This window comes from Gracilinanus agilis, chromosome 1 (assembly GCF_016433145.1).
Source record: "Gracilinanus agilis isolate LMUSP501 chromosome 1, AgileGrace, whole genome shotgun sequence".
NCBI lineage: Eukaryota > Metazoa > Chordata > Mammalia > Didelphimorphia > Didelphidae > Gracilinanus > Gracilinanus agilis.
This window is the reverse complement of record NC_058130.1, coordinates 598,109,369-598,129,535: the sequence shown is the minus strand read 5'-3', so window position 1 is coordinate 598,129,535 and position 20,167 is coordinate 598,109,369. Positions and strand designations below refer to the sequence as shown.

Sequence of the window (20,167 nt, the reverse complement as noted above, 5' to 3'; positions counted from 1 at the left end):
TTCCCATAAATATCTCCAACTCAACACATCTAGAACAATTTATTAATTCATTATCTTCAGTCCTCCAAACCCTCTCATCTATCTAATTTCTTTATGTTGATTGTACAAACATTCTTCTAGTTACTCACATTTGCAATCTTCTAATCATCTTCATTTCTTTATTCTCTCTTCTTTTGGCTTCATGTCCAACCAGTTCCCAAGTCTGTCCCCATACCTCATAATAGATCTCCCTTTTTTGTCTCCCGTTCAACCCAGTTCATGCCCTCATCTCCTCTTGCCTGGGTTATTATAATAGCCTACTTATGGGTCTCCCTACCTCAAATCTCTTTCCATTCCAACCCATCTTCCATACATTTTCTGAAGTGACATTCCTCAAGCATATGGCCTCCTATTTCACTTTCTTACTCAAGAAACTCTAATAGCTCTTCTAGGAGCTTCTGGGATAAAATATAAACTCCTCTGGCTCTAGCCTTCCTTTTCAGACTTATTGCATATTTTTTCTCTTTCATGTGCTCTATGTTCTAGTCAAACTGGCTACCTTGTTTTTCTTAATATGCCCATCACCTCTTCCATATGTTTGTATAGGCTATATTCCACAGTCCTGGAATTTACTCCCTCTTCATCTCTACTTCCTAGGATTCATGTCTTTCTTCAAAATTCATCTCAAGTGCTTTATGACAAAGGAAGTCTTTAATGATTTCTCTTGTTCTCTTCCATTGTAAATTACTTTATATATAATATATTATACATATATGTTTTATACTTCATTTCCTAAGTGTATATTGTTTTTCCCCTCATAGAATATGAGCTTCTTTTTTTGAAGATTATCAACAAAAATTTATTATTTTAGAAAATAGCTAAAAAACTAAACAACAATAGTATGATAACAGCTTACCCAAAGACCATTTCTAACTAAACTTCATAAAACATAAAGATAAAAAGGATAAAATAGAAATAGGAATAGGAATAACTAGAATTTATTTAGTTCTTTATGTTAGAATATAAGCTTCTTGAAAATGTGGGCTGCTTCATTTTTTGATCTTTGTGTCATGAGCACCAAGCACAGAGTAGGACTTTAATAAATGCTTATTGAATTGAAAACCAAGGGTCTCCTTCATGCTGTGGTGATGTATCAGATTAGGACTTATTTTTTTATAAAATTTATTTTACAAATAAATTTTATATTTAATATAAATTAATATAAATTAAAATTTATAAAATTTATTATAATAAATGCACATTTTTCCAGATGGTATAGATATATTGGGCAGCTGGGTGGCACAGTGGATATATAGTGCTGGGCCTGGAGTCAGATCCTGAGTTCAAATTTGACCACAGACTTACTAATTATGTGACCTTGGGTAAATCACTTAACCCTGTTTGCCTCATTTTCCTCATCTGTAAAAGGAGCTAAAGATGGCAACCCACTCCAATATCTCTACCAAAAAAACCCCAAATGGAGTCATGAAGAGTCAAATATGACTGAAAACAGTTAAACTATGAGCAAAACATAGACTTATCAAAAGTAACTATGAAAAAATATCTTACCTTTGTAATCTTGCCTCTCTAAAACTTTGATAAACCATAATGGCACTCCATTTCATATTACTGACAGTTGTGACTAATTCTTTCATTTTGCTCAGGGTATCTAGAACCACAACAATTTCTTGGTTTTACTCAGACTTGCTTGTATTTAAAGATCAATATCAAAAAAGATGTACTTCTCTAATAACACTTATTTTAAACATACAGCTTTTTTTTCTTAGCTTTGGTAAGATCCCTAGGAAATGGTATTTCTGACAAAGCTATTAATTGTGATGGGTGTATTTTGACTTCCAACAGTGAAATTTAGTTTAGGATAATGTTATGTATTCTGAGAACTGGCTAATACTGTGTTGGTCTTTTTTTTTTTTTTTTTTTTTTTAATCTTATTCTGGACTGGATTGTGGTTGAAACTTTATATTAATCTTTGCTCAGAATCATTAAAGATGGATTGGATTGGAATATTATTTAGTGTAATGTGTTCAATGCCCAATATTTAGAGTTCAATTTTTATTTTAAAATAAAAAGTAGCTTTTATAATAAGTTAAAATGTGGACATGATGGAAAGATAGTAAAATTTCCTAAATTACCTCAAAGATGATGTTTCAATTGCACTCTATATCAGATTATATCAGAATGTAAACTTCTTAAATGCATGGACAGTTTTTGTTTATACACCCAACATTTAGCACAGTTCCCTGTATATAATATATTCTTAATAAGTGTTATTGATTAATTTGACTTCGATTATAGGAAATGCAAATTTTCTAAATCTTTGATCAGAAAGTATAGTAGAAAGCCCACCTGTTTTGAAATTAGAGGACCAGGTTTCAAATCTCTCCTCTACCATCTACTTACCTTTATGACCATGGTCAAGTCGTTTAGCCTCACTGGGCCTCAGTTTCCTCATCTATAAAATGAGCAGGTTTGGACTAGATGACATCAGAGTTCTCTTTCAGCTCTTGCTCTATGAACTGTATGGAAAAACTGGTTAGAAAACTTATTCTTTTAAGTATGAGAAACCATATTTGGTTCAAATCTTATGTGTTCGTGTATATATTATTATTCAAGCCTGAGTGGAGAAAACACTGAATAAGAAAGGAAGGGGAAAGGTAATGTGAAATGAAGAAAATAATTTTAGCCTTAGTGAATATTTTAACTGTTTTTTTCTTCTCTTCTCTTCTGTTGTCTTGATATCCCTAACTATTCTTTCCCTTCCCATCTTGCTCTCCTCTCATCCCCACCTCAGAGAGTAGCTGAGGTGTCTAATCAGTGGTGGTATTCCATGCTTATCCTTCCTCCCTTTCTGAAAGATAGCGTGGCTGCCCCTTTATTATCTGCCTATTATCCTGACTGTGTGGGCATGAGCCCCTCCTGCACCAGCACCAACCGCGACCCCAGTCAAGCCAGTCAAGCCAGTCCTGAGAAAGCAGAGCATTGCAAGGCTGTACCAGGTGTGTTTGGTAAGAAATGTTCTCCCTGGGCTAAGTTACTCTCCTTCATTTCCTCCCCTTTTCTCCTGAAAGTCAGTGTCAGGAAAAGGTAAAGTTTCAGTCAGAACAAGCTTGATAGGTAACACTTCACTCTGGATTTTATTGTTCATGATTTGACAATCATTTCCTTATGTGTACTTAGTGTAGCTTTCTCATGATAGATGGCCCATCCTAGTTTTCAAGGGGAAAAAATCCCGAAATATGGCCAGGGTAGTTTTGGGGACCAGATTCTTAGACATTGGCACTCCGAAAAACTTTTTTTGTCGGGGAATCACTCTTTTCAGTTGAAAGGAATCAGAATTGGTGGGGAGGATTCCTTGTTCTTCTGCTTCCTTTAAAGCTTCTAGCTGCCTTGTTAATAAAATAAATAGATCTTATGAGATCTGTAAGTCACTGGTGTCAAATAATTCCCTGAAAACACTCCTTAATGAAGCTCAAACCAGATTAAAATATAATTAGGAAGTACTTAACAAAATAAATAAAAATACAATAAAACATAGATAATGTAAATTTGTGGTTTTCTGAGTCATTATGCGGCTTCAGGGATCTGTTTCTGTTTGAGTCTGATACTATTGGTGTAAGGCACCCTAACTTCCTGGAGTACTGGCACAGCCCAAATTGTGGAGGCCCCTGTGAAAATGTAGGTGTGGGAACCCTGAAGAAGTGATACCAACACATCCCTCCCTCTCCCCAGTAGAGGGATTCGAGGGCTACAGATATGGAATGTACTGTCAGGCTCAGTTGGCCATTCAGTTTAGAGTAAATGTTAGTTTTTATTAGGTGAGATTCATAATTCACTGGGCTTAAGGAAAAATGACCATAGAATGAAAACAAAACAAAAAATAGCAACGATACCTTTAAAATTAGATGTAGGAGTAACCCTCCTTCCTTTATGTGTTTAGTGCATGAGAGAGCTACAAAGTCAAGTCTGAGCACTCAGGCTATCAGAGTTATATACCCAACCAGTACCCCTTACACTTTTCATGGTCTAGTCAGTCTGGTTTTCCACTATTAGGCATTACATGGCTCTCTACTATCTATCACCATCTCAGATTCTCCAACACACTTCTTCCCTCCCTCCCACTTTAGAATTCCTGGTTTCCTTCTAGAGTCTAGACTTAGTTCAACTTTGATTTCTTTGATTGTAAAATGAGGGGGCTGGATATAGACTCTAAATTCCCTTCTATATTCATGATTCTAAACTGAAGCATGAAGAAATTAACTGGCTAGTAGAAAAAGAGCCCATTAAAGTCCATGTCTGTTTTGTTTTTGCATCCAGAGCACCTGGCGTAGTGCCCCCTGTAAGTAGAAGGCATTAATGCCATTGGAGTTTAAATTTGAGGGGGCCGTGTTTAGTTTTTGGTTTTCCTTTTTTTATACTGGGTTTCTATCTCAAAATCACCCATACCTGTTTATTGGCTCTGTTTAATGATTTTTCATGGAACAACTGCTCATGTGTGATTGTTCCATTTTATTACATGGAAAATACATTAAATTGACAATGTTTACATTTTTTAAAAAAATTGTTGAGTTGGGAGGAGAGAGACTCAATTTGAGTACCACCTTCTATATGAAGTCTTCCCTGATTCCCCCCTCCCCATCTCCAGGGCCCTTTTCCCATCAAATTACTTTATATCTATTTTATACATATATATATACACACACAAAAGCTGTCTCCAGTTTGTTTAGGGCTGGGATTGTTTTTATCTTTGTATCCCTGGTGCCCGGCACATAGTAGGTGCTTAATAGATGTTTGCTGAATGATTGAAAACGCATGTTGTTAATGAGATGTGTGACTTACTTGTACTTTATCTTCTTTTAGGTTCTGGGATGAACCAGTACTTCCAACCTTTCTACCAGCCCAATGAATGTGGAAAAGCTCTATGTGTGAGGCCAGATGTGATGGAACTGGATGAACTCTATGAGTTCCCAGAATACTCACGCGACCCCACCATGTATTTGGCTTTGAGAAACCTCATCCTTGCTCTGTGGTATTCTAATTGCAAAGTAAGCAAGATTCACATTGTTTTATGGTACAATTAGAATAATACATGAATGTGCATGTACAAATATATGCATACTTATATTTATATCTTTGTATGTGTTTGTGTGTATATATATACATATATATACACACATATATCTATATGTCTAAGGAAAATTAATGCTTTCCGTACACAGACTTTTGGATTCTGTAAGAGGAAAGCTTGAATGGTCATTTAGTAAGGGAGACATCTACAAGGCATAGAGACCGAATTTTACAAGGTACAGTGGAAATAGGAAACCTGGCCTTTACTCTGGAGGTAGTCCTGGAAGCAGCATTTTGTAGTGACAAGAAAGGGAGATGGGAAACCAACAAATCACAGCTCGGTCTGTAATGAACTGACCTTGCACAAGTAACTTGATCTTTTCAGACTTCAGTTTGTTGATCTGTGAAACTGAGAAACTCTCATGAGGAGGTTGTTAAACTAAATAGAAGGGAATATAAACTTTTTAAAAGACTTGAATTCTTGACTTTGTCAGTTTTTTCCCTCCCTAATTGTAATTTTGATTAAATAAGCATTCCATTGGTCCTCTTTGAATTATTTTTTGACCACTCAAGTGACTTTAGAAATGATCAGAATAATACAGTTAAGTTATGGTTGTTATACTGAATATATTCTAATTTAGGTTCTTCAGCAAAGAATTACCTACAGTTCTTCTTCATATATGTGTGTTCAAAATGAATCATTTATCAATTTATATAATTTACAGGAAAAGAAATTGTAATGAGCATTAAAGTTTATTGTACTTTAGATCCTTTCATCATTAATGCCCATGTGTATGTTTTTATTTAGGTAAAAATGGAGTGTGCTTGCTCAATTGTACCTTGCCTTTTTTTCATTCTCATATTAATATCTTCTGGTAGTTATTTGGCCCATCTATTAAAATATCTACTTATTTTTTCTTTGCTTTTGGGCATTTACATTTAATACATGTATTCTTTGAGGTTTTCCTCCCATTTCATTATGAAATAAGAATCTCTTAAAAGTCATTTGACCTTTTCAAACTGACTATATTTTTGAATAAGGAGATTCTGCTGTACCTGCTTAGAAGCACACAGTAGAGATGTCCTATAATAATGGTGGTGATCTAAACACACTGAAGAATTTTAAATATATTTTTTAATTTGCCCAACATAATTTTCAAGTGATTATATATTTTACCTGTCTTCCATAACCATTCCCAAGCGTGTTCTGCCATGCCATATCTTTCCATGTAATTAACACGCTTCCACTTTTCCTTTTGTACTTGCTCATGTTCTTCCATTAACAAGGACTTGAAATGAGGAGTAATTATAGAGGAAAAATAAAAAAGAAACCAAAGAACGTTTGAGAGAGTTTCCTGGAAGCACTGAGAGATTGTCACTAGTTCAAGGTCACATAGCTATCATATACTAGAGGCAGAACTTGCATTTATAAAGGTTTTTACTCCCAGATCATTCCCCTAAGCAACTTTGCCATATTATCTCTCATTTGTCTTTAGAATTTGAGGGACCATGTTATTTACTGAAATATTGAAGTAGGAGGAAGGACGATGGTGTCCAAAGTATATCATCTTCCAAATTCAGTTTTTGAGAAATGCTTTGAATTCTCATTGGTGGTTAGTTCTGACTAATTCTTCACTAAGAGAAGATTTTATATCCCACAGATCATTTCTCAATGGCAAGGGCACAATTTTAAAAGCTATTTCTACAAATAGGCAGCCAATGATTTCTTTGGTAACCTTTTGTAAAACTAAATTTTTGGTGGAAAATAATTTTAAGGGTTCAAGAATTTTTTTATGATAGAATACGAAGGCTTGTATTTCTTTACTCTGATAGGTAACCTTCGTTTGTTCTTCATAGCTGGCTGATAACTAATGAATACTTACTTCTATGAAATATTTCATTGCTTTGACAGTTTTGTTTGTTCCAAAACACAGGAAGCACTTACCCCTCAGAAATGCACTCATCATATCATCGTTCGAGGCCTTGTGCGCATTAGATGTGTTCAGGAGGCAGAGAGGATACTTTATTTTATGACAAGAAAAGGTCTGATCAATACTGGGGCGTTGTCTGTCAGCCCTGATCATCTTCTTCTCCCAAAAGACTACCACAATGTAGGTAGCAATAATTTATTACAATGATTCCTCTACTGCTAATAGTCACTTAACTTAAGTCTCATCTATAAAATGGAGATAATAATGACTATAGCACTGCTTTTCAAGGTTGTTTGGAAGATCCAGTAAGAAAATCTTTGTAAAGCACTTTTTGAAACCTTACAATACTATTTAAGTTTGTTATTATAATGCAAATGATGTTACACACTATTAATGTACTAATGGTAACATTGATAGATCATGTGGATCTTGGCAGAAAGTTAAGTATGGCTCCTGCAAAAAAAACATGGAAAGAGTAATCCCTTCAGAGAAGGAAATGGGAAGCATCATTTCCCTAAACCATGAGTAGGAATGTGGGGGACAAAGTGGTTAATAGAAAAGTTTAAGATGGCATGTGCAATGGTTTGATGGAGATATGATTAGAGATGTAGACTCTAAATGATTACTCTATTGCAAATATCAATAATATGGAATTAGGTCTTGATCACTGATGCATGTAAAACCCAATGTAATTGCTTGTTGGCTGGAGGAGGGGAGGGGAAGAACATGAATCATGTAAGCATGGGGAAATAGTCTAAATTAATTAAATAAATTTCTAAAAAATAATAAAAATTTTAAAAGATGGCACATGCAAAAGGACAATATATTTGTGAGAGATTCTAGAAAATGGAGATGAATGAACTGTGTATAGCAGTGCGTTTCAGTATATGATTGTGTAACGAGTTTTTTCCTTTCCTTTTTTTTTTTTTTTTTTTTTTTTTTTTAAAGAAATCAGTTATCGTTGTCGGGGCTGGTCCATCTGGATTAGCAGCTGCTAGGCAATTGCACAACTTTGGAATTAAGGTAATGAATTCTTAAAATACAGGGTTAGAAATGTAGGATAAAGTGGCCTTTTGACTTTTTTCCCCAAAAGTATTAGAAATGTGTTCCCTTCTGTATGGGAGAATGTAAATGCTTACAATACTGATGGCTAATTAGCTCCAATAAAGACACAATATATAAGGTAAATTAAATTATCAAAGTAAGATTTGTGAGAAATAAAAATTGTCATGGTTTTGCAGAAATACCCTTAGACTTCTAGAGGCATCATAGCATTGTGGTTAGAGTGGTGAGCTTAGAGTTGGAAAAAAATTGATTCCAATTAACCTCCCTTCCTTTATTTTTACTGTTCTCTGATTATAATTTCCTTCTTCCCTTTCACCTGTTTAATTTCTATTCATCTTTAAAATCCAAACTCAAATACTACCTTTCTTAAAACTTTTATTAGTCTTTCTTTCCTTACCAGTCAGTAACAATGTTTTCCCCTTTGACCTCACATTACACTTTGATTTGCAACTCTTTAATGTACTTTTTAATTATTTTGTCTTACAAGTTACTTCTTCATGTCTGTATGTTAGCTACATTATAGACAATAAATTCCATAAGGACAAATTTCAATTTACCTAGAAGTGTAATCTGCACACAATAGGCACATAATAAATGTTTGTTGAAAGGCTGTTCTTGTAAAGAACACTTAACTTCAAGAGAAACAGATACCTTTCATATTCTATATATTGCCTAAAAGTCCTTGCCAGATTGATAGATTTATTAACCAACATTTTTTTCCCTTGTGAAGTTAAGAGAGGAAAAAAGCACTCATAAATATGGTTCAAAGACTTTTTCTTGGTTTAACTGAATGCCATTTTTTAAAAGCATGTCATAGCTGGCACAGAAAGATCAGATTGGACTTAGAAGGGAGATATGTTGCTTTAAAAAGATATTCACACTGTGTGAATGAATGATTACACCTTTTGGGAACTTATTACCTTCAGTTTTTGGTTTTTTTTAACCCTTACCTTCTGACTTAGAATCAATACTATGTATTGGTTCCAAGGCAGAAGAGCAGTAAGGGCTAGGCAATGGGGGTTAAGTGACTTGCTCAGGGTCACACAGCTAGGAAGTGTCTGAGGCCAGATTTGAACCCAGGACCTCCCATCTCTATGCTCGACTCCCAATCTACTGAGCCACCCAGCTCCCCCTTCCCTTCAGTTTTGAAACCTATACATAACGAGGGAGGCTGAGACAGGGGAGGGGGAGCAAAGGGAGAGGGGCAGGTTACAGTAACAATGATAACATCACCATTTTTTGCTTCTTGAATTGTGTGTCTATGCAGGTGATCGTCCTAGAAGCCAAAGACAGGATTGGTGGACGAGTCTGGGATGACAAATCCTTTAAAGGAGTCACAGTTGGAAGAGGAGCTCAGATTGTCAATGGCTGTATAAACAACCCTATAGCCCTAATGTGTGAGCAAGTGGGTTTCTCTAAGAGAGCTGCACTATAACTAAGGGAAAGAATAGTAGTTCAGGAATCTTGTGTGTATGGATTAATTTTCTGTTACATAGAAGCAACCTTTGATTACTGAAATAATTTTTTTTCTCTCCTAGCATTTAAAGAAGGAGTATTTGTAATACTGTCCTGATTGGATGAACCTACCTTTTCATTTTTTTAATGAAATTGAAATGAGCCTTTAATATCTTTGAAGGTTACTGGGAAAATTTTTTGAAGAGCTATAAAGAATAATATCTCCTTAAATAATTAGTCTGTTAACTTTCAACTTCAGTGTGTGTTTATGTATTTATGACAGTGAGGGAAGACAGAACGTGAGAGAGGAACAGGGGAAAAAAGAGAGAGGATAGGAAAAGGTAGGATGTAAAAGCAATGGGAGAAAATTGATTTAGGATCAATTAATATTGATTAAACAGTATAGTAAAAAAGCATTCAACTTGAAGCCAGGAAGGCCTTGGTTTAAACCTTACCTTAGGCATTTCTTAGATGTTTGACTTTGACCAAGACACTCTTAGCATGTTTCTTCATCTGTAAACTGAGGGAATAGTAACAGCATTAACAAAAAGTTGTAAGGATCATGTGAGATTTTATATATAAAGTACTTTGTAAAACCTAAACACAATATGAACGTGAGCTACTAAAGAGCCATAGGAAGGGTGATGCTATGCTGTGAACCAAATTTTTTTTTAAGTAGGATTAATTTTTTTTTATAGAATCATAGACTGCTTGAGCTTAAGAGGACCTCATAATATCTAGTCCAACCTCTTCATTTTACAGAGGAAGAAATTGAGAACGAGAGAGTTTAAATGACTTGCCCATAGTCAGCCAGTTAATGGTAGAACTAAGACAAGAACCAGTTATGATTTCCAGGCTATATTCTTTCAATTTTACAATTATACCATAAGTATTTCCCTCAACCTGCCAATTTTTGGTCATTTTTTTTTAATGTTGGGGTAGTAGGATGAAAGCCATTCATCATAAAATCATATATATAAAAGAGCTCAATAGCAATCATCTAGGCCTAGATGCTCTCAATGTGGTCAATAGGAAGTTTTCCCACTTCCTTTTTTAAGTGGTATGTCATGCCCTGGTATGAGAATATAGCCCTAAGTGTAGAAGACTATAGCAGCTGTTGCCTGTATTATTGTACAGGATGATCAAGCCATGTACATCTAACACTTAAATTTACCTCATCAAAAGTTAGTTATCCAAGATCTTTGAATAAGACTTCAAAATATTTTTCCTTTATTTTTGAACCTTTTCAGTAAATAATACCATCTTGCTATCATTTGTTTTGAGAGTGTGATATTTATGATTTTTTAGTTTTATAAAAGATTAAATTGAACTGACTGAACAGAGAGACCAGCTTCTAAGTACATGTTATAGAACCATTATGGGTTCTTCTAATTCATTCTGCTAAATAGTGGGATGTTAGGAATTTTTTTGTTTTGTAATGATTTAAGAAGATAATTTTTCCTAAGGAAAATGTCCATTTTTTCATTCTCATTGTTTTGAAGCTTGGCATCCAAATGCACAAACTTGGAGAAAGATGTGACTTGATCCAGGAAAGTGGAAGAATAACTGATCCCACTATTGATAAACGCATGGACTTCCACTTTAATGCCATCTTGGATGTTGTTTCTGAGTGGAGGAAAGATAAGACTCAACTCCAAGATGTTCCCCTAGGAGGTATGAGGGAGATGGGTCTTTTTGATACTCTGTTCTTATAATAGCAGGAGTATGTGCAAGGCTTGAGTCCTTTTCTTTGATGATGATGTGTAAATGGTATTGGATCATATTAAATTTCATCCAAGAGTTTGAAACTTTTATGGATGTTAACCAGTTAATCTTTTAAACGACCACATATTTTGTGTTTACTTATCTGTATAGATGCTGTTTTTCAAATGGAATGTAAACTTTTTGAGGGCAAGGACTATTTCATTTTTAAATTTGAATATCCAATACCATCACACTGTTTGGCATAACAATACTTTTTGAAATGAATCAATTATCTGTCACTAAACTTTAACAATAACCTGAAGTTGGCTAATATGACAGAAAAGGAAAATAACAAATGCTGAAAAATAAATACAGTAATGCACTGTTGGTGGGGTTATAAACCGTTCCACCTATTTTGAAAAACAATTTGTAACTAGATTAAGAGGGCTATAAAACAATGTATACACCTTAGCCATTAGGTTAACCCATTAGGGATACAGTGGTATCCCCTAAAAGATCAAGGAAAAAGACTAATATGTATAAAAATAGCCATTTCTTTTTGTGGTGGCAAAGGATTGGAAATTGAGAGGATGCCAACAGATTGGGAGATGGCAGAACAAGTTGTAGTATATGATTGTGATGGAATACTATTGTGCTGTAAAAAAATGAAAAAGGAGATAGTTTCAGAAAAACCTGGGAAGACTTATATGAATTGATGTAATGTAAAGTGAGCAGAATCAAGAGAGCATTCATTATACATAGTAACAACAATATTGTAAGGATGATCTACTATGGAAGACTTAGCTACTCTGATCAATACAGTGATCCACAATAATTCCAAAGGACCCATGATGAAAATGCCATCTCCCTCTAGAGAGAGAACTGACGAACTCTGAGTGCAGATTGAAGCATACTTTTTTTACTTTCTTTATTTTTCTTATTTCGTTTTGTTTGTGCTTTCTTTTGCAGTATAGCTAATATGGAAATGTATTTGGCATGACCGCATGTATAATCTAAGTTAAAGGGCATGCCTTTCCAAGGAGAGGGAAGGGAAAATATGGAACTCACCACTTAAAAAAAAGGTTGTTAACTTTTTTACATATAATTGGGAAATATTTAATGAAATAAATCAAAATAATTTTATAAAAGGATTCTTGTTTCGCAGGAAATGAAAACTTGTTATATATACACTTTTTAAAGAACACTCTTTTTGCCTGTTTGTAGAGTTAAATGTGTCTGAGCTTAATCAGGAAGGGCATTTTTGATTTTGTGTGTGTGTGTGTGTGTGTGTGTGTGTGTGTGTGTGTGTGTGTACTTTTAAACCCCAATAAGCTTATAGTTGATTCCTGAAAAAAGTTAAAATAACATGGGAAGGATTGTGATGAATAGTCTTTATAGCTTTACATATAATTTACTATTAAGTAAAAGAAGGGAAAGGTGTCAGTTATAATTTTAACAAGGTGATACCAATGTTTCCACATAGGGAAATTACAAAATTGGAATACCAAAATTTAGAAGTTTCTTCTGCCTTGATGTCTCTCTACAGAAAAGATCCAGGAAATCTACAAGGCCTTTATTCAGGAATCTGGCATCCAGTTCAACGAGCTAGAGGAACAAGTGCTTCAGTTCCATCTCAGCAACTTGGAATATGCCTGTGGCAGCGACCTAAATCAGGTGTGCTTGGGTTTGTAAAATGTGTGAGTTAGTCAAAATCGGAGGCAGCATGGAATGGTGAATAGAGAGCCTCCAGTTCAGGAACACATAGGTTCAAGTCCCTTCTCTGAGAAATAAGAACTTGCCAGTGACTCAGGCAACTTTCTAAGACTACAAGTTGCAGGATGGTTACTAATCTCCTTTGAAAGAAATAGTTTAACTACCTATTTTAGACTCATTATAGGCTTGGACCCCTTTCCCTCCCCCCCAAAAATTAGATGTTCCTTTTTAAAAAAATATCTCAAGGTACATTAACATGAATTTAATGTGAAATAGAAAACAATTATTAGTAAATATATTCTCTGGGGTCTATTTGTGGTTCTGTTGTGAAAGAGAACAATTTGTTACCTTGGGACTGAGATTTTCTAAGGAAATATAAGATATATCTAGTTTATATGTATTTATGAAATTTAAGGCATAGCATGAGAGAGCAGGATGAGTTATAATCTGTACCTACATAACAGAGCAGAGCCATATGAAATCTCTTACTGAGATTCTCTAGGAATTATAATCAAGTTAAGAGCCATGAGTTTAAAAAACAAATGGCTCTAATTTTTAGAAAAAGTACAACTATAGCTATATACATAAAATTACAAATGTAATTTCTTATAGTTTATTTGTTTTAGGACTTTAGTCCATGTTTTTCTCTACATGTGTACATACATATGTCTGTATGTTCACATAATCACATATAGTTAATATTCTTGTAAATTTTAACCTAAACCTGTGATTTCATTGGTATGAAGAACACTAGGTGTTCATAATCTCTTATCAGTATTGGTAAATTCATTGGCGTTCATTGGCATTCATTGTTAACTCCTCACTAACCCAAAGTTATAGAGTTGCTTGGTGCATTGAAAGTTTTCATTGATTTGTCCTTGGTCACATGGACAACCGTGTTTAAGACTGGACTTGATCCCAGGTCTTCATGAGTGTAAAGCTGGCCATCCATCCCCTACATGTATGTATCCACAAGCTGTAATGATACAGGAGCATGTGTGTATACACATACACACAGAAACTTATATATATGAGTTATTCACACTCATCTATATAATATGTTTTAAAGATAATTAGCATTTCTATAAGACTTTAAGATTTACAAAGTGCTTTCCTCCAACATCTTATGAATGTGGGTAATACATGTTTATCATCATCTCCATTTTATAGATAGAAATAAATAAATACTTAGTGTCCTATAATTATTGATTTTCAGAGCTGGGATTTGAATCCAGGTATCTTGACTCCCAAGGGCAATAGTGTTCTTTCTGTTATACCAAGCTGCAACCTTCCATTTAACCCTTCTGGAATATTTCTTGCAAATTTACCTTTATTGTCTACTATGTGTGAGTTAACTATGCAAGGCAATTGATACCTTCTAAAAGAACTAATGCATTTGAACATTGTCGTGCTCTTTTCATCTTAATTTTCTTTATAAAAGAAATCATTCATCATTATTAGGCTGATTATTCCATGTAAAGTGTATTATAAAAATTCTTGGATAAAGTGTTTTAAAGATACTATATTTTGGTTGCTCCTGTTGCTATGATTCAGGCTGCACTGCTACATTTATGAACTGGAATAAACATTATTATTCAAAATTTTCATCTTGGATATCAATTCCAATAATGACACAAGTTGCTTGGAACAGACCTAAGACATCTTCTATTCTGACTCCAACCTCAATCATGAATGCCATCTATTTTATTAATTTTATTTTCTCCTCTACTTTCAACATTTTGATTGAGATAATCTTATTTTGTAATTTCACACTTGTTTTGACCTTTTCAGAATTGGATGTGAACTTGAAACAGACACTAGATATATTTTGTATTTGAGTCTTACTAGATCCTGATTAGCTTTTAAAACCCCCATTTACCTGTAAAACCAGGTCAGACTCATTTTTATCACAATATTTAGGTGCAGAGATGATGTGGATGTGAATATTCATGATTTGACTATATCTTTTATTTCTTATGAATGTTCACTTATGCTTATGTGACCTGTGACTTTAAAAAAGAAAACCACAGAGTTCTCAGAATAGTTTCAAAGATATGAAAATCTTTGAGTCATAACCTACCCTTGTCCGTCGTTTTGTTAGTCTACATGGTATCTTGATAGCCCTTTATTGCTTTGGATGTATTTCCCCATCATAAATTCCTTTTAGGACTTGCCAGTTGTGGCTGCATTGGCTCATATAGGATTGTGTTGATTACCTCACTTACTATTCCACAGGTATCTGCCCGCTCGTGGGATCACAATGAATTCTTTGCTCAGTTTGCTGGTGATCACACTCTTCTGACTCCAGGGTATTCTGTAATAATTGAGAAGCTAGCTGAAGGACTGGACATTCGACTTAAATTTCCAGTGAGTTTTAGCTAAATTAGTAAATTACTTTGGGTTTGTTTTAGTCTGTTTTCAGAACAGTGGGAGTTTGAGCAAATGGGAGGAGATAGAGAAATTGTTTTCACAGTGCTTTCTTATAGGTATTGAGCTCTGTGTGATGTTTTTCCATGGAAGCATTTTGTATATCTTCTGTTAGGCTGTGGTTAGTATCGTTATCCTTACTAATTAGGTAGCTACAGCAACCCTAAAGTAATTGGTCTTCATTTTTCAAAGAACCTTGCATATCTTCTGGCTCAGAGAGTCATCTTTGCATAATTGTTTCTATCGAATAGGTTCGAACCATTGACTATTCTGGGGAAGAAGTCCAAGTCACTACCATGGATGGCTCAGTATGGACAGCACAAAAGGTAACTAATGCATCACTTCATTTTCTTTTCTTTTCTTTTTTTTTTTTTTTGACCATTACAAATAGCTTTTTCAGGGACAGAGGTGTTTTGATACTTTTTGTGTGTGTATGTGAGTACATTTAAACCCCAACAAGCTTATAGTTGATTCCTGAAAAAAGTTAAATGAAATAACATGGGAAGGATTGGGTCTTTACAGCTTTACACATAATTTACTCTTAAGTAAAAGAAGGGAAGGGTGTGAGTTATAATTTTAACAAGCTAATACCAATGTTTTCACATATGGAAATTATAAAATTGCTCATGCTGATGGAATCAGAACTTCAGACCTCTGATTTTAAGTTGTGTTCATTCATAAAGTTGTGACCATTATCTGTGTTATTGTTTTCATTTTGTTTTCTTAATTGTGCAAGAGTCTCCACATATTTCTTTAAATTCTTCATTCTTTGTTATTTATTATGGTACAGTTATAGTTACTCCATTTTATTTCATCTGCTATAGTTTGTTCAGCTGTTCTCTATTTGTTGAGCTTTCCAAGTTTTTGCTGTTACAAGTAGTGTTGCTATAAATATTTTTGTACATCTTTTTCTTGCATAATTATAGACTGCTTTCCAAAGTGGCTGAATCTATGCACAGCCTTAAAGGTGCCAGGTTATGTGGTAGTTATCTTTAATGGCTTTTGTTTTACATTCCAGATAACTGGAGTCTTCAGGAATTTTGGGGGGCTACATTTCACATTTTGATGAAAGCATCAAAAAGACAACAAGCTGCTATCAGGAATTTAGTCTAGAAAACCATTTCTGGGCTATGCATGTCTGAGGCTCAGTGCAAGGCAGATTTAGTTCATTTCCTCACACCGTCTCCAGTACTTGGTATCATAATTCAGTTCATGTTAAGGATGATGACCCTGAATTATGGCAAAGTCCTCAGTTATTCAAGAGATTCAGCTATGTTGAAAATAGCAAACTAGGCATTGTCATGGAAAGTCCTGGCTCTGCACCTTTTGATCTGCCCCTGGAACACTTTTCCTTCTCAACTCTGTTTCTTAGAATCCCTCCCTTCCTTCTGGGGTTAGGTTGGTGCCATCTCTTGTTGGAATCCTTCTTTGATCTATCAAGTTGTTATTATTCTTGCCTTCCCCTTAGAATTATCATACATGTACACATCAGTTTATATATTTATCATAACTGAATCATTGTTCTGGTCTCCCCAAAGTCTTGAGGACTGGAACTTTTTGGTTTCGATTTTTGGTCTCATTTCTAGGATAATGCCTTACACAATAAACATTTATCCTTGGTCTCAGAAGCCAACGAGTCCAATCATCCCTAAAAAAGAATGCTCAATAAACAGTCCTCCACCCTTGTCTGAAATCTTCCTCCATTGAAGGGTAGCACTACTTTGTAAAGAGGCTCATTTCACTTTTGTATAGCTCTAATTATTGGGAAGTTTTCTTTTACATCAACCCTGAGTTTGCTTCTCTATAGATTCCAGGTCCTATTCTCCAACACACACTCCCGCAAAACCAAACAGAACATGCCTTTCAAACAAATGAAAACAGGGATCCTTTCTCCCCTCTCCCTCCACCCACCACCTCCACATTGTTTCTTCAGGCAAAATATCTCTACTTTATTCCATTCTCATCTGGTGAGATCTCAGGGCCCTTCATCATTGCCTCTGATGGTCAGAATGGACTACAGTACTACAGTTCTGGTCTAACGAGGTGAAACCTGGATTCTGTGTTATTTTAAATGAAGCCTTAGATCAGTTTTGTATTGCAAACATTACAAAAATTATTAGATCAGCTGTATTAGATACCGAGCTCACAGTCTGCTAAAAATCTTCAGTTGATTTTTCAGACAAACTGCTGCTTACCAACACTTGAGCCTTGCACAGTTGATTTTTTAAAAAAAGCTTCTATTTTTGAATCAGTATTATATATTGGTGCCAAGGCAGAAGAGCAGTAAGGGCTAGGTAGTGGGGGTTAAGGGTCACATAGCTAGGAAGTGTCTGAGACCAGATTTGAACCCAGGACCTCCTGTTTTTATAGACCTGGCTCTCAATCCACTGAGCTACCTGGCTGTTTTCCAGTTGATTTTGAAATCCAAGTATGAGACTTTATGCTTATCCCTATTCATCTTGGATTATTATTATAATTTTATATATTATATAATTATAATATATTATAATTAATTGAATCTTGCTTGACTTGACCCATCTTTTTGGATCCTTACTTTTATCTAACCTGTTAGCAGCCCTTCCCAGCTTCACAACACGCACAAATGTGCTAAGCAATGCCAGCTAGTAGAGAATATAAGTTCTTTGAGGTCAGGAAACAATTTTAGTTTTGCCTTGTATCTCCCAATACCTAGCACAGTGCATGGTACATAGCAGGTGTTTAATAACCAATTATTCAATCTATGCCTTTATCCAGGTTACTGATTAAAATGTTACAAAGTACAGATGGGGGGCACTCTTTTGGAGACCTCTTTCCAAGTTAACATTGAATCATTAATAATTACTCTTTGGGTCTGGTGCCTTAACCAGCCCTGAAGCTACAGCAACAGCATTGTTGATGAATTCATAGCTTTCTCTCTTGTCCATAAGAATAGGATGAGAGAATCTGTCAGGTTGTTTTGCTTAAATCTAGGGGAACTCTATCTCCACTGTGTCCCTGTTGCATCAGTCAAGTATTCTTGTGAAAAGGGAAATGGGTCAGTCTCGCAAGACTTTTTCTTCACGCAGCTGTACTGTTTCTTTGTGATGACTGCTTCCAAGTTAGGAAGTTTTGCCAAGAATCTAAGTCAGTCTTCAAGACTCCATTCCTTTCCCTTCTTTTAGAAAATGGGGACAACATTTGCTCTCTTTCAAACCTATTTTGCCTCTTTTCTTCTGACTAATTATATCTATCATTTCATTAAGTACCTTGGGATGAATTTCATCTGGACCTGGGGACATGAACTCATTTAGAAGAGATGTAAGTTCTCTTTCTTCTCCACCTCCCTTTTATTTTGGACTATGCCTGTGATTTCTTTGGTGTAGGGGATTCCCAGTGAAGTACTTCCATTGAGGATGCCCTCTCCTCTCCTCTGCTTCATATCCCTACTTTTTTCTAAAACTTAATTCACATACCATCTTCTCCATGAGATCTCTGATCTCTACACATATTGCCTTCCTCCCCAATATTTTGTATCTGTTTTGTATATCCCTATGTATATAATTCTTTTTCTTCCCTGATAGAATGTGAGCTCCTTGAGGGCAGGGACTGTTTCCTTTTAGTCTTTGTATGTCCAATGCCTAGCTCAGTGGCTGGTGACATAGTGAGTGCTTAATAAATGCCTTTTGATTGGTTGACTAATTCAGATTTGTACTTTCTCACATTTTGTAGTCATAAAGTTTCTTGGTGGTACCAAGAGTTTAAATGATTTGGGCAGGTTCATGTAACTAGTATAGATCAAGGTATGACTTGAAATCTGGGTCTTCTGATTCAGATGCCAGCTCTCTCGTCTCCTGTGTCACACTCTGTCTCCTTATTTATTATGGATATTACTAAATTCCTACTTATCCAGCTACATATTAGCTATTTTTGCTCTTCTTTTGTTTTGAATCTAAAAGATATTCACCTGCACAAAAATCTCTTTGCCTCAGTTTACTCATCTGTAAAATGTGGTCAGTAGTAGCACCTACCTCCCAGAATTGTCATGTAGATAAAATGAGATATTTGTAAAGTACTTTGCAAACTTGAAAGTGATATATACGTGCTAGTTATTATTTTTATTGCAGAAGCAAAGAGTTGTTAGTCTTCTCTTCACCATCCATTATCATTATCCCATATACCCCAAGCAACTGTCCTTTCGTATATTTTACCCTCCCTTGCATCATAGCTTTAAAGTTTTTGGGGGAGATCATCCTTTGATTTCCTTGCCAACCTCAGTTCATTCTGAGCTTCACTACTATGGATATTTTTTATAGGATCATGCCACATTGCTTTTTCTTATTTATTCCCTATTACCTATTGGTGCTGCTGTCTTTTCCACAGGTCTTGTTAAAACCTAGTTTGAGAGGCAGCTAGGTGGCTGAGTGGATAGATAGCTAACCCTGGAGATGGGAGGTCCTGTGTTCAAATTTTGTCCCTTAGCTGTGTGACCCTGGGCAAGTCACCGATCTCTAATTGCCTAATCCATACCTTGGAAACAATGCTTAGTTTGAATCCTTTAAAAATTTTTATTTATTTATTTTTTATTTATTTATATTCCCTGCATCATAGAAGGCACCATCCAGCAGACAGACACACAGACACACACACAGTGTGTTTCATGGTTCCATTTTTCAATTCATTCTCTGAAGGTGATATTTGCAAGTTTATTCTTATATTGAAAATATTAAATCTGTAGCTATGTATAATGTTCTCTTAGCTTTACTCATTTTGCTGGTCACTAACCCATGTAGTTCATTCCAGGTTTTTAAAAATTAGCTTACTCTTTCTTT

General features: G+C 35.1%; 1 protein-coding gene across 1 annotated transcript in view; it reads left to right on the top strand.

The window, feature by feature from the left end:
• The window catches only part of KDM1B (lysine demethylase 1B), a 54,163-nt gene that overhangs the window by 11,997 nt on the left and 21,999 nt on the right, over window positions 1-20,167 (top strand). Inside the window, exons 9-17 of the mRNA XM_044667503.1 lie at window positions 2,792-3,005; window positions 4,858-5,042; window positions 6,999-7,175; window positions 7,944-8,018; window positions 9,328-9,465; window positions 11,018-11,189; window positions 12,766-12,893; window positions 15,168-15,299; window positions 15,611-15,685. Coding sequence (XP_044523438.1) covers window positions 2,792-3,005; window positions 4,858-5,042; window positions 6,999-7,175; window positions 7,944-8,018; window positions 9,328-9,465; window positions 11,018-11,189; window positions 12,766-12,893; window positions 15,168-15,299; window positions 15,611-15,685 — 1,296 coding nt within the window. The remainder of the gene's footprint in view (window positions 1-2,791; window positions 3,006-4,857; window positions 5,043-6,998; window positions 7,176-7,943; window positions 8,019-9,327; window positions 9,466-11,017; window positions 11,190-12,765; window positions 12,894-15,167; window positions 15,300-15,610; window positions 15,686-20,167) is intronic.